This window comes from Salvelinus sp. IW2-2015, unplaced genomic scaffold, assembly GCF_002910315.2.
Source record: "Salvelinus sp. IW2-2015 unplaced genomic scaffold, ASM291031v2 Un_scaffold3504, whole genome shotgun sequence".
Lineage (NCBI taxonomy): Eukaryota > Metazoa > Chordata > Actinopteri > Salmoniformes > Salmonidae > Salvelinus > Salvelinus sp. IW2-2015.
The window spans coordinates 44,650-61,354 of NW_019944784.1; the positions used below are offsets into that span (position 1 = coordinate 44,650).

Below are 16,705 nucleotides of genomic sequence, written 5' to 3' on the forward strand. Positions count from 1 at the left end.
AGTTACCTTGGTCATTAAGTAGCAGTAGGGCAGGGATGTGTTCTTGTTACTTACAACCTCATGCTAATCGTGTTAGCCTACGTTAGCTCAACCGTCCTGTGGACGGGACACCGATCCCGAAGCAGAAAGAAGAAATAAGTGAGTGTATGAGCTTACCTGTATGAGTGACTGAGCAGATGTCTTCCCTCGAAGATGCACACCTCGTTTATAAAGAACAACCGGAGCTCATTGCAACACTCAGTACATTACCTGGTCCACACCTCTTTTATAAAGATAACTAATCATTCCTGGAATCACTCTTGTCTGTAAACATCCCACTGGCACAGACGTCAGTTCAAAGTCTAGTTTGATTTACATTTGGTTGAGTTGTCAACTATCGTGAATTCAATATGAAATCAACCCAAAAAATGTTTAGGTTTAGGTTAGGTTCAAAGTTGAATAAAAAAAAAAACAACAATCCCTTACGTTGATTACTTTTTGCAATTACAATCAGTTTTCCACTTTCATTCAACATCATAACATATAATTTTGTTTGTAGAAATGACGTGGAAAAAACGTTGATTCAACCAGTGATAGAGCTCTTTGCCCTTTGACCCTGGGTACAGTTGCATGCACTTATTGTGACCACTCAAATTAATATTAATCATTCCATTAAAACGTTTAGGTGCTTTACAAGAAGAACAATTTCCTTAATAATCATGTTTTACATTGAACACATCTGAAATAAGACTACCTGATGCGAATTTGCCGAAATCGACAATGATACAAAACGTTTACCACAGCGACCATGTTATTTTTTGGGAACTCTTTTGAGATCATAGTTCGACATATAAAGTTTGTATGTGAAAACTATTTCTAAAATGCATAATTTCACTTTTTTTCTGACTTCACTTCACTTTCGCTCAAAAGAGGAAGCTTACGCTGCTGATGCTAGCACGAGTATTTTAATCAGTATATGTTTATCTTGATTATGATGTTACGCCGATTAAGATAAGCAGAGTAAGGTGTTTGCATGACTAATGCCAGACTCGGCTACCACCGTAATCAGTTTAATATCATATTATTAGTGTGCATGTATAACATACTCAATCTGGGTCAATTCGTCAAAATCCCGAGTTGAATTAAATAATAATCAAAAATAGATCTGTTTGGTCATAATGACCATCGTTATGTTTGGAGGAAAAAGGGTAACGCTTGCAAGCCGAAGAACACCATCCCAACCGTGAAGCACGGGGGTGGCGGCATCATGTTGTGGGTTGCTTTGCTGAGGAGGGGACTGGTGCACTTCACAAAAATAGATGGCATCATGAGGTAGGAAAATTATGTGGATATACAGTGGGCAAAAAAGTATTTAGTCAGCCCAATTGTGCAAGTTCTCCACTTAAAAAGATGAGAGAGGCCTGTATTTTCATCATAGGTACACTTCAACTATGACAGACAAAATGAGAAAAAAAATCCAGAAAATCACATTGTAGGATTTTTAATGAATTTATTTGCAAATTATGGTGGATTATGGTCACCTCAAAACAAGCAAGATTTCTGGCTCTCACAGACCTGTAATTCTTCTTTAAGAGGCTCCTCTGTCCTCCACTCATTACTGTATTAATGGCACCTGTTTGAACTTGTTATCAGTATAAAGACACCTGTCCACAACCTCAAACAGTCACACTCCGCATGACTGCAAACAGTCATAGTGAAAGAGGTCAATCATAGGCACACCTGAATGAGTGGGGACATTTTGAGAAAAACAGTTCGGTCTTATATTGTAGGTCTATCAGTGAGGGCTGGGTAGTTAATTGGAACTGGCTGTACTAGTTGAACTTTAACTTTAGTAGTTGATGTCTAGTAAGACTAGTTGAACTTAACATCTGGTAGATTAACTCTAGTATGGCTAGTTGAACTTAAACTCTAGTGGTTGACCTCTAATAGTTCAACTTGTTTACACAAAGAGCTATGCCGGTAAGAGGAATACAAAGTACAACATTCCCGTGGAGTGTCAATAATGGCTTGTCACCTGATCACCTGTCCTGGCAGAGGAACATGTAGCTGAGGTTTAATCTAGAACTTTGTTGCGGCAAGAAATGGGCTGAGCTGTTGTAACTTCTCAAGCGGTAATGTTATTGATCTGTGTGCGACTGTGATTGTATGTCTTTTATAGCTCCTGTAATGTCTGCACCCTAACACAAGGCCATTTTGTTCTGAACTGTGCTGGTATAATGTGATTATAATATGATAAATAAATATGATAGTATTATCACCTCTCTCTATATAAGGGACATGTAGCATTTACTCTGGGAGCTCCTTTTCTGACTGCGATCAGAGAGGGATCTACCTTGCAGCCGCTTGGATTAAAATATTCACTATTATACAATACAATTAGTCTCTGTCTAATCTTTGATAACATTTTTTTCCAACACTTGTTGGATCAGATTTGTTCTCCCTCCCTCTTTCTTCCTCTTTCAGTCCTGTTTATGTGGCTCAAGCAAAAACACCTTAATGTTGGTTGGTAATAAAAACACCTTAATGATTGGTTTGCAATAGTGCCTCCCACAATGTATTGCGATGGGTGCAGTTGGTGGGTCCATGTGTGTGTCGTGGTTGGCGCAGTACCGCTGGACCAGAGTCCAGCAGTGTCAAATACCATCTAAGATCCCCGGTTGGCATCTGCTTCCTTTAGAGCTCAACACACTGGACTTGAAACACAATCTTCTCTCAACCAGCTTCATGTGGTAGTCACCTTGGAAGCTGGCATCAAGGCAAAGGGGGCTACTTTGAAGAATCAAAAATATATTTTGATTTGTTTAACCTTTTTTGGTTACTACATGATTCCATATGTGTTCTTTGCATAGTTTTGATGTACTTCACTATTATTCTACAATGTAGAAATAGTAAAAATAAAGAAAAACCCTGGAAGAGGAAGAGTGTCAAAACTTTGACTGGTAGTGTATACACAGTTGAAGTCAGAAGTTTACATACACCTTAGCCAAATACATTTAAAACTCATGTTTCACAATTCCTGACATTTAATCCTAGTAAAAATTCCCTGTCTTAGGTCAGTTGGAATCTCACTTAATTTTTAGAATGTGAAATGTCAGAATAGTAGAAGAGAGAATTATTTATTTCAGCTTTTATTTATTTCATCACATTCCCAGTGGGTCAGAAGTGTTACATACATCAATTAGTATTGGTAGAGTGGTTAAAAAACGAGTTTTATGACACCAACCTAAGTGTATGTAAACTTCCAACTTCAACTGCAAAGTAATTCTGGCCAACAGCGCAATGATATTCATATGTGACTGTTTAAAAGAGTTCCCTATAGGCCCGGAGTTTCACAGCGATCTAAAGCACTGCATCTCAGTGCAAGAGGTTGTCACCACAGTCCCTGGTTCAAATTCAGGCTGTATCACATCTAGACGTGATTGGGAATGCCATAGGGTGTTGCACAATTGCCCCAGCGTCGTCCAGGTTTGGCCGGGGTAGGCCGTCATTTGTAAATACGAGATATCTCTCTCTTTTGCCTTAGAGGGAGCCCTAAACACCTATCTTTCCTTCTTTACTAAAGGCCTATCTCTCTTGACAATGAGTATTAGTAGTGCAGACAAGTAGCAGTACTTGTCTAAGTAGCAGTAGGGCAGGGATGTGTTCTTGTTACTTACAACCTCATGCTAATCGTGTTAGCCTACGTTAGCTCAACCGTCCTGTGGACGGGACACCGATCCCGAAGCAGAAAGAAGAAAAGAAGTGAGTGTATGAGCTTACCTGTATGAGTGACTGAGCAGATGTCTTCCCCTCGAAGATGCACACCTCGTTTATAAAGACAACCGGAGCTCATTGCAACACTCAGTACATTACCTGGTCCACACCTCTTTTATAAAGATAACTAATCATTCCTGGAATCACTCTTGTCTGTAAACATCCCACTGGGCACAGACGTCAGTTCAAAGTCTAGTTTGATTTACATTTGGTTGAGTTGTCAACTATCGTGAATTCAATATGAAATCAACCCAAAAAATGTTTAGGTTTAGGTTAGGTTCAAAGTTGAATAAAAAAAAAAGACAACAATCCCTTACGTTGATTACTTTTTGCAATTACAATCAGTTTTCCACTTTCATTCAACATCATAACATATAATTTTGTTTGTAGAAATGACGTGGAAAAAACGTTGATTCAACCAGTGATAGAGCTCTTTGCCCTTTGACCCTGGGTACAGTTGCATGCACTTATTGTGACCACTCAAATTAATATAATCATTCCATTAAAACGTTTAGGTGCTTTACAAGAAGAACAATTTCCTTAATAATCATGTTTACATTGAACACATCTGAAATAAGACTACCTGATGCGAATTTGCCGAAAATCGACAATGATAACAAAACGTTCTACCACAGCGACCATGTTATTTTTTGGGAACTCTTTTGAGATCATAGTTCGGACATATAAAGTTTGTATGTGAAAACTATTTCTAAAATGCATAATTTCACTTTTTTTCTGAACTCACTTCACTTTCGCTCAAAAGAGGGAAGCTTACGCTGCTGATGCTAGCACCGAGTATTTTAATCAGTATATGTTTACTTTGATTATGATGTTACGCCGATTAAGATAAGCAGAGTAAGGTGTTTGCATGACTAATGCCAGACTCGGCCTACCAGCCGTAATCAGTTTAATATCATATTATTAGTGTGCATGTAAACATACTCAATCTGGGTCAATTCGTCAAAATCCCGAGTTGAAWTAAATAATAATCAAAAATAGATCTGTTTGGTCATAATGACCATCGTTATGTTTGGAGGAAAAAGGGTAACGCTTGCAAGCCGAAGAACACCATCCCAACCGTGAAGCACGGGGGTGGCGGCATCATGTTGTGGGGTTGCTTTGCTGCAGGAGGGACTGGTGCASTTCACAAAATAGATGGCATCATGAGGTAGGAAAATTATGTGGATATACAGTGGGGCAAAAAAGTATTTAGTCAGCCACCAATTGTGCAAGTTCTCCCACTTAAAAAGATGAGAGAGGCCTGTAATTTTCATCATAGGTACACTTCAACTATGACAGACAAAATGAGAAAAAAAATCRAGAAAATCACATTGTAGGATTTTTAATGAATTTATTTGCAAATTATGGTGGATTATGGTCACCTACAAACAAGCAAGATTTCTGGCTCTCACAGACCTGTAACTTCTTCTTTAAGAGGCTCCTCTGTCCTCCACTCATTACCTGTATTAATGGCACCTGTTTSAACTTGTTATCAGTATAAAAGACACCTGTCCACAACCTCAAACAGTCACACTCCGCATGACTGCAAACAGTCATAGTGAAAGAGGTCAATCATAGGCACACCTGAATGAGTGGGGACATTTTGAGAAAACAAGTTCGGTCTTATATTTGTAGGTCTATCAGTGAGGGCTGGGTAGTTAATTGGAACTGGCTGTACTATTTAACTTTTAGTATTGATGTCTAGTAAGACTAGTTGAACTTAACATCTGGTAGATACTCTAGTATGGCTAGTTGAACTTAAACTCTAGTGGTTGACCTCTAATAGTTCAACTGTGGTTACACAAAGAGCTATGCCGGTAAGAGGAAGTACAAAGTACAAACATTCCCGTGGAGTGTCAATAATGGCTTGTCACCTGATCACCTGTCCTGGCAGAGGAACATGTAGCTGAGGTTTAATCTAGAACTTTGTTGCGGCAGAAATGGGCTGAGCTGTTGTAACTTCTCAAGGGTAATGTTATTGATCTGTGTGCGACTGTGATTGTATGTCTTTCATAGCCTCCTGTAATGTCTGCACCCTAACACAAGGCCATTTTGTTCTGGAACTGTTGCTGGTATAAATGTGATTATAAATATGATTAAATAAATATGATAGTATTATCACCTCTCTCTATATAAGGGACATGTAGCCATTTACTCTGGGAGCTCCTTTTCTGACTGCGATCAGAGAGGGATCTACCTTGCAGCCGCTTGGATTAAAATATTCACTATTATACAATACAATTAGTCTCTGTCTAATCTTTGGATAACATTTTTTTCCAACAACTTGTTGGATCAGATTTGTTCTCCCTCCCTCTTTTCTTCCTCTTTCAGTCCTGTTTATGTGGCTCAAGCAAAAACACCTTAATGATTGGTTGGTAATAAAAACACCTTAATGATTGGTTTGCAATAGTGCCTCCCACAATGTATGCGATGGGTGCAGTTGGTGGGTCCATGTGTGGTCTGGGGTTGGCAGCAGTACCGCGAGACCAGAGTCCAGCAGTGTCAAAATACCATCTAAGATCCCGGTTGGCATCTGTTCCTTTAGAGCTTCAAACACACTGGACTTGAACACAATCATTCTCTCAACCAGCTTCATGTGGTAGTCACCTGGAAGCTGGCATCAAGGCAAAGGGGGCTACTTTGAAGAATCAAAAATATATTTTGATTTGTTTAACACTTTTTTGGTTACTACATGATTCCATATGTGTTCTTTCATAGTTTTGATGTCTTCACTATTATTCTACAATGTAGAAAATAGTAAAAATAAAGAAAAACCCTGGAAGGAGAAAGTGTCCAAACTTTTGACTGGTAGTGTATACACAGTTGAAGTCAGAAGTTTACATACACCTTAGCCAAATACATTTAAACTCAGTTTTTCACAATTCCTGACATTTAATCCTAGTAAAAATTCCCTGTCTTAGGTCAGTTAGAATCATCACTTAATTTTAAGAATGTGAAATGTCAGAATAGTAGAAGAGAGAATTATTTATTTCAGCTTTTATTTATTTCATCACATTCCCAGTGGGTCAGAAGTTTACATACACTCAATTAGTATTTGGTAGAGTGGTTAAAAAACGAGTTTTAATGACACCAACCTAAGTGTATGTAAACTTCCAACTTCAACTGCAAGTAATTCTGGCCAACAGCCAATGATATTCATATGTGACTGTTTAAAAGGTTCCCTATAGGCCCGGAGTTTCACAGCGATCTAAAGCACTGCATCTCAGTGCAAGAGGTGTCACCACAGTCCCTGGTTCAAATTCAGGCTGTATCACATCTAGACGTGATTGGGAATCCCATAGGGTGTTGCACAATTGCCCCAGCGTCGTCCAGGTTTGGCCGGGGTAGGCCGTCATTGTAAATACGAGATTGTTCATCACTGACTAGTTAAAAAAGGTTAAACATAAAAAACAAAATAGTCCAGAGAGATTCTATAAACTCTGGAGTCTGTCTCTCCTCTCTCTCTCAGGCTGTGTTGCTGTTGGCTGTCGTGACCTCAACCTGGTGTTGAGCTGTGACGAAATCTACACCAACACCTCGACAGAGACCTGCCGTCTACACCATCTACCCAACTTTGACACCTGTTCAGGTGTACTGTGACATGGACCCTGATGGAGGGAAGTGAACCGGGAGTATCGCACCATTCTTTATTATCAGAATGATTTTCTCTTCCTTTTGGAGGAAAAAAATTTAACTTTGTTTTGCATTTCTTTTGTTTTTAAAGCTTTTTTGTTACATTTACATTTTACATTTCATGTTGGATTTCCTTAAAGCTACAGTTCACAATTTGTTTTGGTATACAGCTGACTACCATTCATCATCTATGATTGATAGCTTTAACCATATTTTAAAGCTACACATGTTTACTTGTTTACAATATTGTTTTATATTTTGGCTTATGATGAAGATGTTTTAATCTCATCATGAATTATATATCAAGTATTATAAAACTGGTTGTTTGGTTCCTGGATGCTGATTGGACGAGCAGAGTTCCAAGCCGTGCTCTATTGGCCATCACAGACACACCTGTTAACAGTTCCGTCTGAATATCACGTTGTGTCTGAAACATCTCTTGTATTTATCTCTACTCGCTCATTATTTCCCCTTGCTTCCAGTCTAACATTTAGATTGGTTCAGCGGGGGTTAATATAAACCCGGCTGTCTTCCTGTCCAACCTCAAAAACAATGTGTCACTTTAGAATTTTGATCTCTGTAGCTTGTACCGTCGCGTCGACACTTGACACTTACATGCGATTTCTGCTAATCAGAATACGAAGATCGCATTGAAAAGACGGATCTAGATGCACAAAAGTCACTTTGTGGTCTGATTGTGTTCAGATCTGTCGACCACTTCAGGGGGTCGTCAGGGGTGCATTGTCTGGCACAGTGGATACGTCATAATACCCATAAAAACCTAGCGGTAAAATCCGCTAATGGTTCCAATAGTTTTTTCCCCATTCATTTTTACATCTGGGATTTCAGATCAACCTCATAAGGTCTGTGTTTTGTGTAGGTATACCAAGGCGTGATGTTTTGATTGCCATGTAATTCTCTCTAAGATAATGTTGAGCTTTCTCGATATATTCGCCTCCATTTACTCAGACCTCAGCAAGACTACACATTCCTGCAGGGAGCTCCTGTACATCATCTCTAGCAGACACTGTCAGCTACCTTTCATCAGCGCGATCAGAGACCTTTGTGCCCAATCCACGAATGTACGTACCCTTTCTGTTTTAGCTTGCCGCCGACTACACTTAAGATAGCTAGTTAGCAGAGCAGTATATCCACACGTTTCCTGGGGAGGTTACTGGGGAAACGATTATGGGTCACACCTCTGGCGGAGGTAGCAAAGGACTGAGTTGAATGGCGATTTTGGGGGTTTTAGTAGTTAGCCAATTGGGATAAGCAATAATAAGATATTCACTCGCTTGATGTTGAAATGTTACGGAGCTCGGGGACAACATGTGCTGTTCGTGGTTGTACATACAACCAGACAAAACTTAACGATTGGCTTAAATTGGACCATTAAACCTAAAACTAAATCAGAATGTTCCTGTCAGAGATGGTACAGTTTCCATCGCCTCCCAAATGACGACGAAGCGAAAAGAAATTGGCTCAAAAACTTTTACTTATAAAAGCCCCGCAAAAGTTGTATGTTTGCTCGTTTCACTTTGTTGATAAGACGTGTCGTGTCTTTGCTATGCCGGGTTAAGTGATATGACATGCTATTCTATAAAATCATTTCTCTGTAATTAATATTACCTGATTAAACTAATCATGTAAATGTAATTAACTAGAAAGTTGGGGCACCACGAAAGAGTGTTTATAGAGCTGTTATCTTCCGAATAAACTCTTAAAGACCTAGTAATATTTTACGTCAATATTTAATCGTCACCTTATTCAGTCTCATCTGAACATTGTAGAATTCTTGGTTATCTTCACGAACCCTGACTAACAAGTTGAATCAGCAATACAAAATTTGGTTTAATTATTTATTTACTAAATACATAAATAATTGCACAGAATTACATATACACAGGATGGATCATACATTGATGACTAAGTATGTCATAAAAGAAAACGACCCTGGTGGACGGAACCGGTATGACGGCCGGTTACACAAAGAAAGGGGGTGGGTTTTTATGAAAGTGCAGGAAGACTGAGGAACAAAAGGTTTTTGGTCTCTGATTGGACCTTGTGAAGCTATGCTATCGTAAAAAATACAGAATCTTATGCATTCTAAATAACCGCCCAATAGGAAAAGGAAAATGCAAGAAATATTTACGCTGAGCTGCGCTTCAATAGGTTGGTCGTAGATGGAAGGCCGGGTTGCCCAGCAGGGATCTCTTGTTCTCTGAAGAATGTCTGGTGGTAGAGTGGATATGTTGTAGTACCGTCGTCGTGTGGTAGAACAAATACTTTGTCCGTCCTTTCCTAGCCCACGTTTACAGCTGCTGCTGCTAACTCAACGGCTAGGAGGTATCACTTCCTTAGTGAATAGAAGTTCAAAGTTCATACCAAGTTGCCATACTTTGAGCTCACTCTGAGGTTGGCTTAGTTCTATAGTTGATATTAGCCCTTTAACGTCTGGACAGCAGTCCTCACGTCCTCGGGAACACAATGCACATTTTCGTAAAGGGGCTTATGTAGTGGTGGAGAGAAGGTCGTGTTTCATAGTTCACAACCAATGTCTGTTCACTTGGGCGGGGCCGAAGATTGAGCAGAGTTTTTACTTCATGAAAACCATTCTCTCATTTAGAAGCTAAAATTACATTTTTATTTCACCTTTATTTAACCAGGTAGGCTAGTTGAGAACAAGTTCTCATTTGCAACTGCGACCTGGCCAAGATAAAGCATAGCAATTCGACACATACAACAACACAGAGTTACACATGGAATAAACAAAACATAGAGTCAATAATACAGTAGAAAAATAAGTCTATATACAATGTTAGCAAATGAGGTGAGATAAAGGAGGTGAAGGCAAAAAAAAGGCCATGGTGGCGAAGTAAATACAATATAGCAAGTAAAACACTGGAATGGTAGATTTGCAGTGGAAGAATGTGCAAAGTAGAGATAGAAATAATGGGGTGCAAAGGAGCAAAATAAATAAATAAATAAATACAGTAGGGGAAGAGGTAGTTGTTTGGGCTAAATTATAGATAGGCTATGTACAGGTGCAGTAATCTGTGAGCTGCTCTGCTTAAAGCTAGTGAGGGAGATAACTGTTTCCAGTTTCAGAGATTTTTGCAGTTCGTTCCAGTCATTTGCAGCAGAGAACTGGAAGGGAAAGACGACCAAAGGAGGAATTGGCTTTGGGGGTGACCAGTGAGATATACCTGCTGGAGCGCGTGCTACGAGTGGGTGCTGCTATGGTGACCAGTGAGCTGAGATAAGGCGGGGCTTTACCTAGCAGAGACTTGTAGATAACCTGTAGCCAGTGGGTTTGGCGACGAGTATGAAGCGAGGGCCAATGAGAGCGTTTAATCTTTTCACAAATAGTTTCATATTTAAAGAATTAAATTGCACAACAATTCCATGTGAATCTGATGACTAGAGTGTAGTAGTGTAGACTTTCCAAGATACAGTTTGTCATCCTATCATCAGTAATATTGTCTCAGACAACAACTGATCTGATATCATATTCTTTAAGTACCAACGCATATTTTCAACTGGTTGGATTACCGAAATATGGTTCAGTTCCCCACCCTTTTAATGTTTGCAGACTCTCTCTATGGGGGATAGGGGGCAGTATTCGGTAGTCCACTACCCTATAGACCCTGGTCTACAGTAGTCCACTACCCTATAGACCCTGGTCTACAGTAGTCCACTACCCTATAGACCCTGGTCTACTAAGGCGGCGGCTTTACCTTAGCAGAGACTTGTAGAACCTGTAGCCAGGTGGGTTTGGCGACGAGTTTTGAAGCGAGGGCCAAATGAAGGGCGTTAATCTTTCCAAATAGTTTCATATTTAAAGAATTAAATTGCACAACAATTCCATGTGAATCTTGATGACTAGAGTGTAGTAGTGTAGACTTTCCAAGATACAGTTTGTCATCCTATCATCAGTAGAATATTGTCTCAGACAACAACTGATCTGATATCAATATTCTTTAAGTACCAACGCATATTTTTCAAACTGGTTGGATTACCGAAATATGGTTCAGTTCCCACCCTTTTTAATGTTTGCAGACTCTCTCTATGGGGATGGGGGAGTATTCGGAGTCCATACCCTATAGACCTGGTCTAAAGTAGTCACACATTGACTTCGTCGTAGTCACACCTATAGACCCTGGTCTACAGTAGTCCACTACCTATACCCTGCTACAGTAGTCCACTACCTCATATAGACCGCCCTGTGTCTATACAAGTAGTCCACTACCCTATAGGCACCCAAACTGGTGCGTCTACAGTAGTCCACTACCCTATAGACCCTGGTCTACAGTAGTCCCACTACTACCCTGGGTACAGTAATAGTCACTACCCTATAGACCCTGGTCTACAGTGTAGTCCATCTACCCTGGGTCAACAGTAGTCCACTACCCTATAGACCTGGTCAACAGTAGTCCACATACCCTATAGACCCTGCGTCTACAGTAGTCCACTACCACTGGTCTACAGTAGTCCACTACCCTATAGACCCTGGTCTACAGTAGTCCACTAACCTATAGACCCTGGTCAACGTAGTCCACTACCCTATAGACTTCCTGTCTACAGTATTCCAGACCCTATAGACCCTGGTCTAAGTAGTCCACTACCCTATAGACCTGGTCTACAGTAGTCCACTACCCTATAAACCCTGGTCAACAGTTAGTCCACTACCCTATAGACCCTGGTCTACAGTAGTCCACTAACCTATAGACCCTGGTTCAACAGTAGTCCACTACCCTATAGACCCTGGTCTACAGTACGTCCACCTACCCTATAGACCCTGGTCTACAGTAGTCCACTACCCTAAAACCTGGTCAAACAGTAGTCCACTACCCTATAGACCCTGGGTCTACAGTAGTCCACTACCCTATAGCTCCTGGCAACAGTAGCCCTACCCATAGACCTGGTCAACAGAGTCCACTACCCTATAGACCCTTGGTCTACAGTAGTCACTACCCTGCGTTCAACAGTAGTCCACTACCCTATAGACCCTGGTCAAGCAGTAGTCCGACATACCCTATAGACCCTGGTCAACAGTAGTCCACTACCCTATAGACCCTGGTCTAACCAGTATAGTCCACTACCTCATAGACCCTGGTCTACATGTAGGTCCACTACCCTATAGACCCTTGGTCTTACAGTAGTCACCACCCTATAGACCCTGGTCTACAGTAGTCCACTACCCTATAGACCCTGGTCAACAGTAGTCCACTACCCTATAGACCCTGGTCTACAGTATCCACTACCCTTTAGACCCTGGTCAACAGTAGTCCACTACCCTGGTCTAAAGTAGTCCACTACCATATAGACCCTGGTCTGCAGTAGTCCACTACCCTATGGCGGCCTTGTCAATAGTAGTCAAAAACACAAGAGGGTGCTATTTGTGGAATGTTAGATGTGAAAGTAGTAGCTTGGCTCTACAGTCTTAAAACACCTATTGAATTTTCTTTGAGCAGCGGAAGAGTAGGGGTGGTCTGTAGGGGTTAATCAGACGGTGAGGTTATTGTATTAGCGGACTATGTGACAGTAGTGGGGTGGTCTGTATTGTAGGTAATGTAGAGAATTGGTATTATGTTGAGTTAGGGGTGGTCTGTTAGGGTAATGTAGAGGTATTATGTTGAGTAGAGGTGGTCTGTGTAAGGGGTGTAGGGTATTATGTTGAGTAGAGGTGGTCTGTGGTCTGTAGGGAATGTAGAGGGATTATGTTGAGTAGGGTGGTCTGGTGGTCGTGTCTGTGAGTCAGGGTGCTGTCTGTAGGTAATGTAGAGGTATATTGTTGTTGTAGAGGTGGTCCTGATAGGCTGCTGTAGAGGGTATTATGTTGAGTACGGGGGTGGTCTGTTTAAAAAATGGTAATGTAGAGGGTATTAGTTGTGCTGTGTAGAGGTGGTCGTAGGGGTGTAGAGGTATTATGCTTGAGCTAGGGCGTACAGGTTTACGCCTTAGCCTACAGATAACCACACCCTATGTAGCTCACATTAATACCTCTACACCACCCTTACAGACCACCTTCTACACAACATTAATACCTCTACATATACCCTGGTACAGGACCACCCCTACTCACGGTTTATGTTGATGGGGTGCCGTCTCTGGTAGGGTAACTATGTAATAATACCTCTACACCAGCCTACAGACCAAACTCTCTAACACAACATAATACCTCTACATTTACACCGTACATGGAGGGAACCGGACCCCTAACTCAGAACATAAGTTAGCCGTCTCTACATGTTGCCCTACAGACCACCTCTTACTCAACAGAATACCTGTAACAGCTTACTCCTAGCGATCGCACCGTTGTACTTATAGCTTGCTCATACATACATATCCTTTGTCAATACTCATATTTTACCTGTACTCGTTACAGAGCTCACCCGTGGTGATTTGTGTGTGTGGATGTTGAGGGAACACAAAAGCTACTTCACATTAATATACACATCCTCAACATCAATCTATCACTCGCTCCCACTACCACCCTCTACTAGGTCATACAATCTCACACATTCCATACAGATGACTCCTACAATGAGAGCAACCTCCCCCTACATTCCTTTCCCCCTCGCGGTCCTGTCTCACATAGGGAACACAAAAGAAGTACTTACATCATCATCATACGTGCTGTTCTCTATACGATACCGGTATAGAGCGCAGAAGACTTCTACATCTATACAACACCATTAACAATTACTCAATAGCACCCCTCATCATAGTCTGTTTATCTTGTTTGTACCTCTAGGGAACCACAACACATATTGACAAGTGCCCATAGAGGGTATAGTGGATTACTACTAGTCAACCTCAGTTACTGCGCGTCCTCTAGGGTGCCTAACAAACAATAGTTGGATAGTGGAAACTACTTAGCAACCATGTGACTGGCTCCCATCCTCATCTCGCGAGAACACACACAGAGGTGTATATAAGGGTAGTGTTAACCTAATCTGCTTAGATCCTAGGGTACTGCCCTCTATGGAACACAACAAAGTATTACATCACTACTGCCCCCTCTAGGAACACAACAAGTATTACATCATAACTGTACTTAGGCCCTCTAGGGAACACGATAAGTGAGGTATTAACATTACAACTTGCGTACTGCTCTCTTCGATCTCACGAGGGAGAATCTATAGCACAAGGGCTAGTGGAGCTATCTCTGAGTACTAGATCCAGCATGTGTCACTGCCCTACTTATAGGGAACGAGCTAAGCAAGTATTACTGAGTGCAACTACTGCTTTCTAGGCACTCTACCGAAGACACAACAAGGTATGCTACGAGTTCCGTCTTAACTGATGCCTCTATGGAACACAGATAGGCTACTGTAGACCAGGGAGTTACTTATATCAGTGGTAGTATAGTCATACCTTACCCTCAGCGCTTCTTACCAGGGCGAACACAGGACTACATCAATGAGTGATAGTAGGGATCACATACTCGTGGATCTGCCCTCTAGGGGTGAAACACAAACAAGTTAGGTTAGTGGGGTAACTTCATCACATGTCTATATGACCTGCAGCCTGCGTTCTATGGAACACAACAGGTAGTGGATTAACTTTAACTGCTATAGACCAGTGCTGACTAGCTCGCCCTCATCATTAGCGTGGTAGAACACCCAGAAGGGGTCATTTAACATTAGGGCATTCTCACTGTGGCCACCTCCTATGCGGAACTCGACACAGAACAGGATAGTGCTATTACATTCATATCTACTTGTCTTCGTCTAGGGAAGCGTAGAATTTGCAGCACTACGTGAGTTTGACCATTGGAAGCATCATATTGGTCTGGTGAGCTGGGTACCCTTCTAGGAACATTCAGACCCGAGGATGTCGATTATCATACATCTGGCTGCGGTAGTGGACTACTGCGTAGGGAATCTGACACACAGTTATTTCTACGGTGATAGTTGCTAACCTTAGCTTGTCTCTATAGACCAGGGGTGCGATAATTACGACGGTAATCAGTATTACATCATCTACTGTTCCTCTAGGGAAACACAACAAGGCTATTACAGTCATCTACTGCGCCTCTAGGGTGGAGGTGAACACAACAAGTATTACCTTCCTATCTATAACCCTAGAGCCCGTGCTTTACGGGAACACAACAAGTATTACATCAACTATTACTGCCCTCTATTAGGGGAACAGCTAGTAGCGAGTACATTAACTGTGTACAACCTCATACTGACTGGGTCTCCTATACGTGAGTTGGAGAGCTCGACAACAAGTATTACATCATCTACTGCCCTCTAGGGAACACAAACAAGTATTACATCATCTACTGCCCTATCCTGAGGGAACAGCACCAGCGCAGAGGTCTATTACTTATTTTAGGGCTAAGTTCTGACATGCCCTCTCACTATGTGTGGACGCAGGGTTTTGGTGAAGAGACACAACAAGTCGTAGTGAGTTAACTACTGCATTAGATCTACCTAGGCGCCTCTCTTAGGGAACACAATACAAGGTATTGACCGTCGATAGTACTTACCTTCTGCTAGACCCAGTGCTTCTAGTATGAGAGCGAAAGGATCATGAGTATTAACTTAACTGTTTCATTCTTAGACCTAGGTCTTATAGGGTAGTGGTGTTTTCGACTGTTAATCGGCATCCTCGACGTGGTTCTATTTCTACGTGCGTTTTATGTGTGGACTTTAACTGTAGCCGAACGAGGAATCATAGTATTATAGCATGCAAGTTGGTCTGACTGTCACTCACTGCTATAGGACCAGCGTAGTGGGGAGAACCATCACATAGACATAGACAGTATTAGCGTCATCATTCTACTGCCCTACTAGGAACACAGACGCATAGTGTACTACTGATGACTCAAGCATGCTATTTTACTCCTAGCTCTAGGGGTAAGATGCGAGAAACCTAACTGTTGGAGATCCAGGGTAGTGGTACTACATGTCAGATCCATCTTAAGGGTCCTACTAGGGATTGAGCACAACAGGTATGGAGTAAATCTAACTGTACCACCTAAAGTCTGGTAAGCTGTGCTGACACCTCATTTGAGGTGAGGAACCCAAAGAACGATCTATAAGGGTTATAGTGGTACTACTGTACATTAGCAACCAGGGTCTATCTTAACTGGCGCTCCTAAGGCGAACACAACGAGAGTTATTAGCGATGGATCTACATATTCTCCAAGCTGTCCCGTCCTAAAGGGAACTATAAGCAAACAAGTAATTACATCAGTTGCGTACTACTACGCTCGTGTCACTCAGGTGTGAATCACAATACAAGTATTAGGCATTCAAGTGGACTACACATCTAGCGTTGTCCTCTAGGGAACACAACATAGATT

General features: G+C 41.4%; 1 protein-coding gene across 2 annotated transcripts in view; it reads right to left on the bottom strand.

The window, feature by feature from the left end:
* LOC112075998 (microfibril-associated glycoprotein 4) overlaps positions 1-3,872 on the bottom strand; it is a 16,293-nt gene extending 12,421 nt beyond the window's left edge. The window contains exon 1 of one of the 2 annotated variants that reach the window (XM_024142897.2): positions 3,760-3,872. In XM_024142897.2, the coding sequence (XP_023998665.2) occupies positions 3,760-3,832 (73 nt within the window). In that variant the 5' untranslated portion in view covers positions 3,833-3,872. Of the gene's footprint in view, positions 1-156; positions 320-3,759 lie in introns of those variants that run through there. The other variant, XM_070441139.1, reaches the window with a different exon arrangement.
* Positions 3,873-16,705: the final 12,833 nt, after the last annotated feature.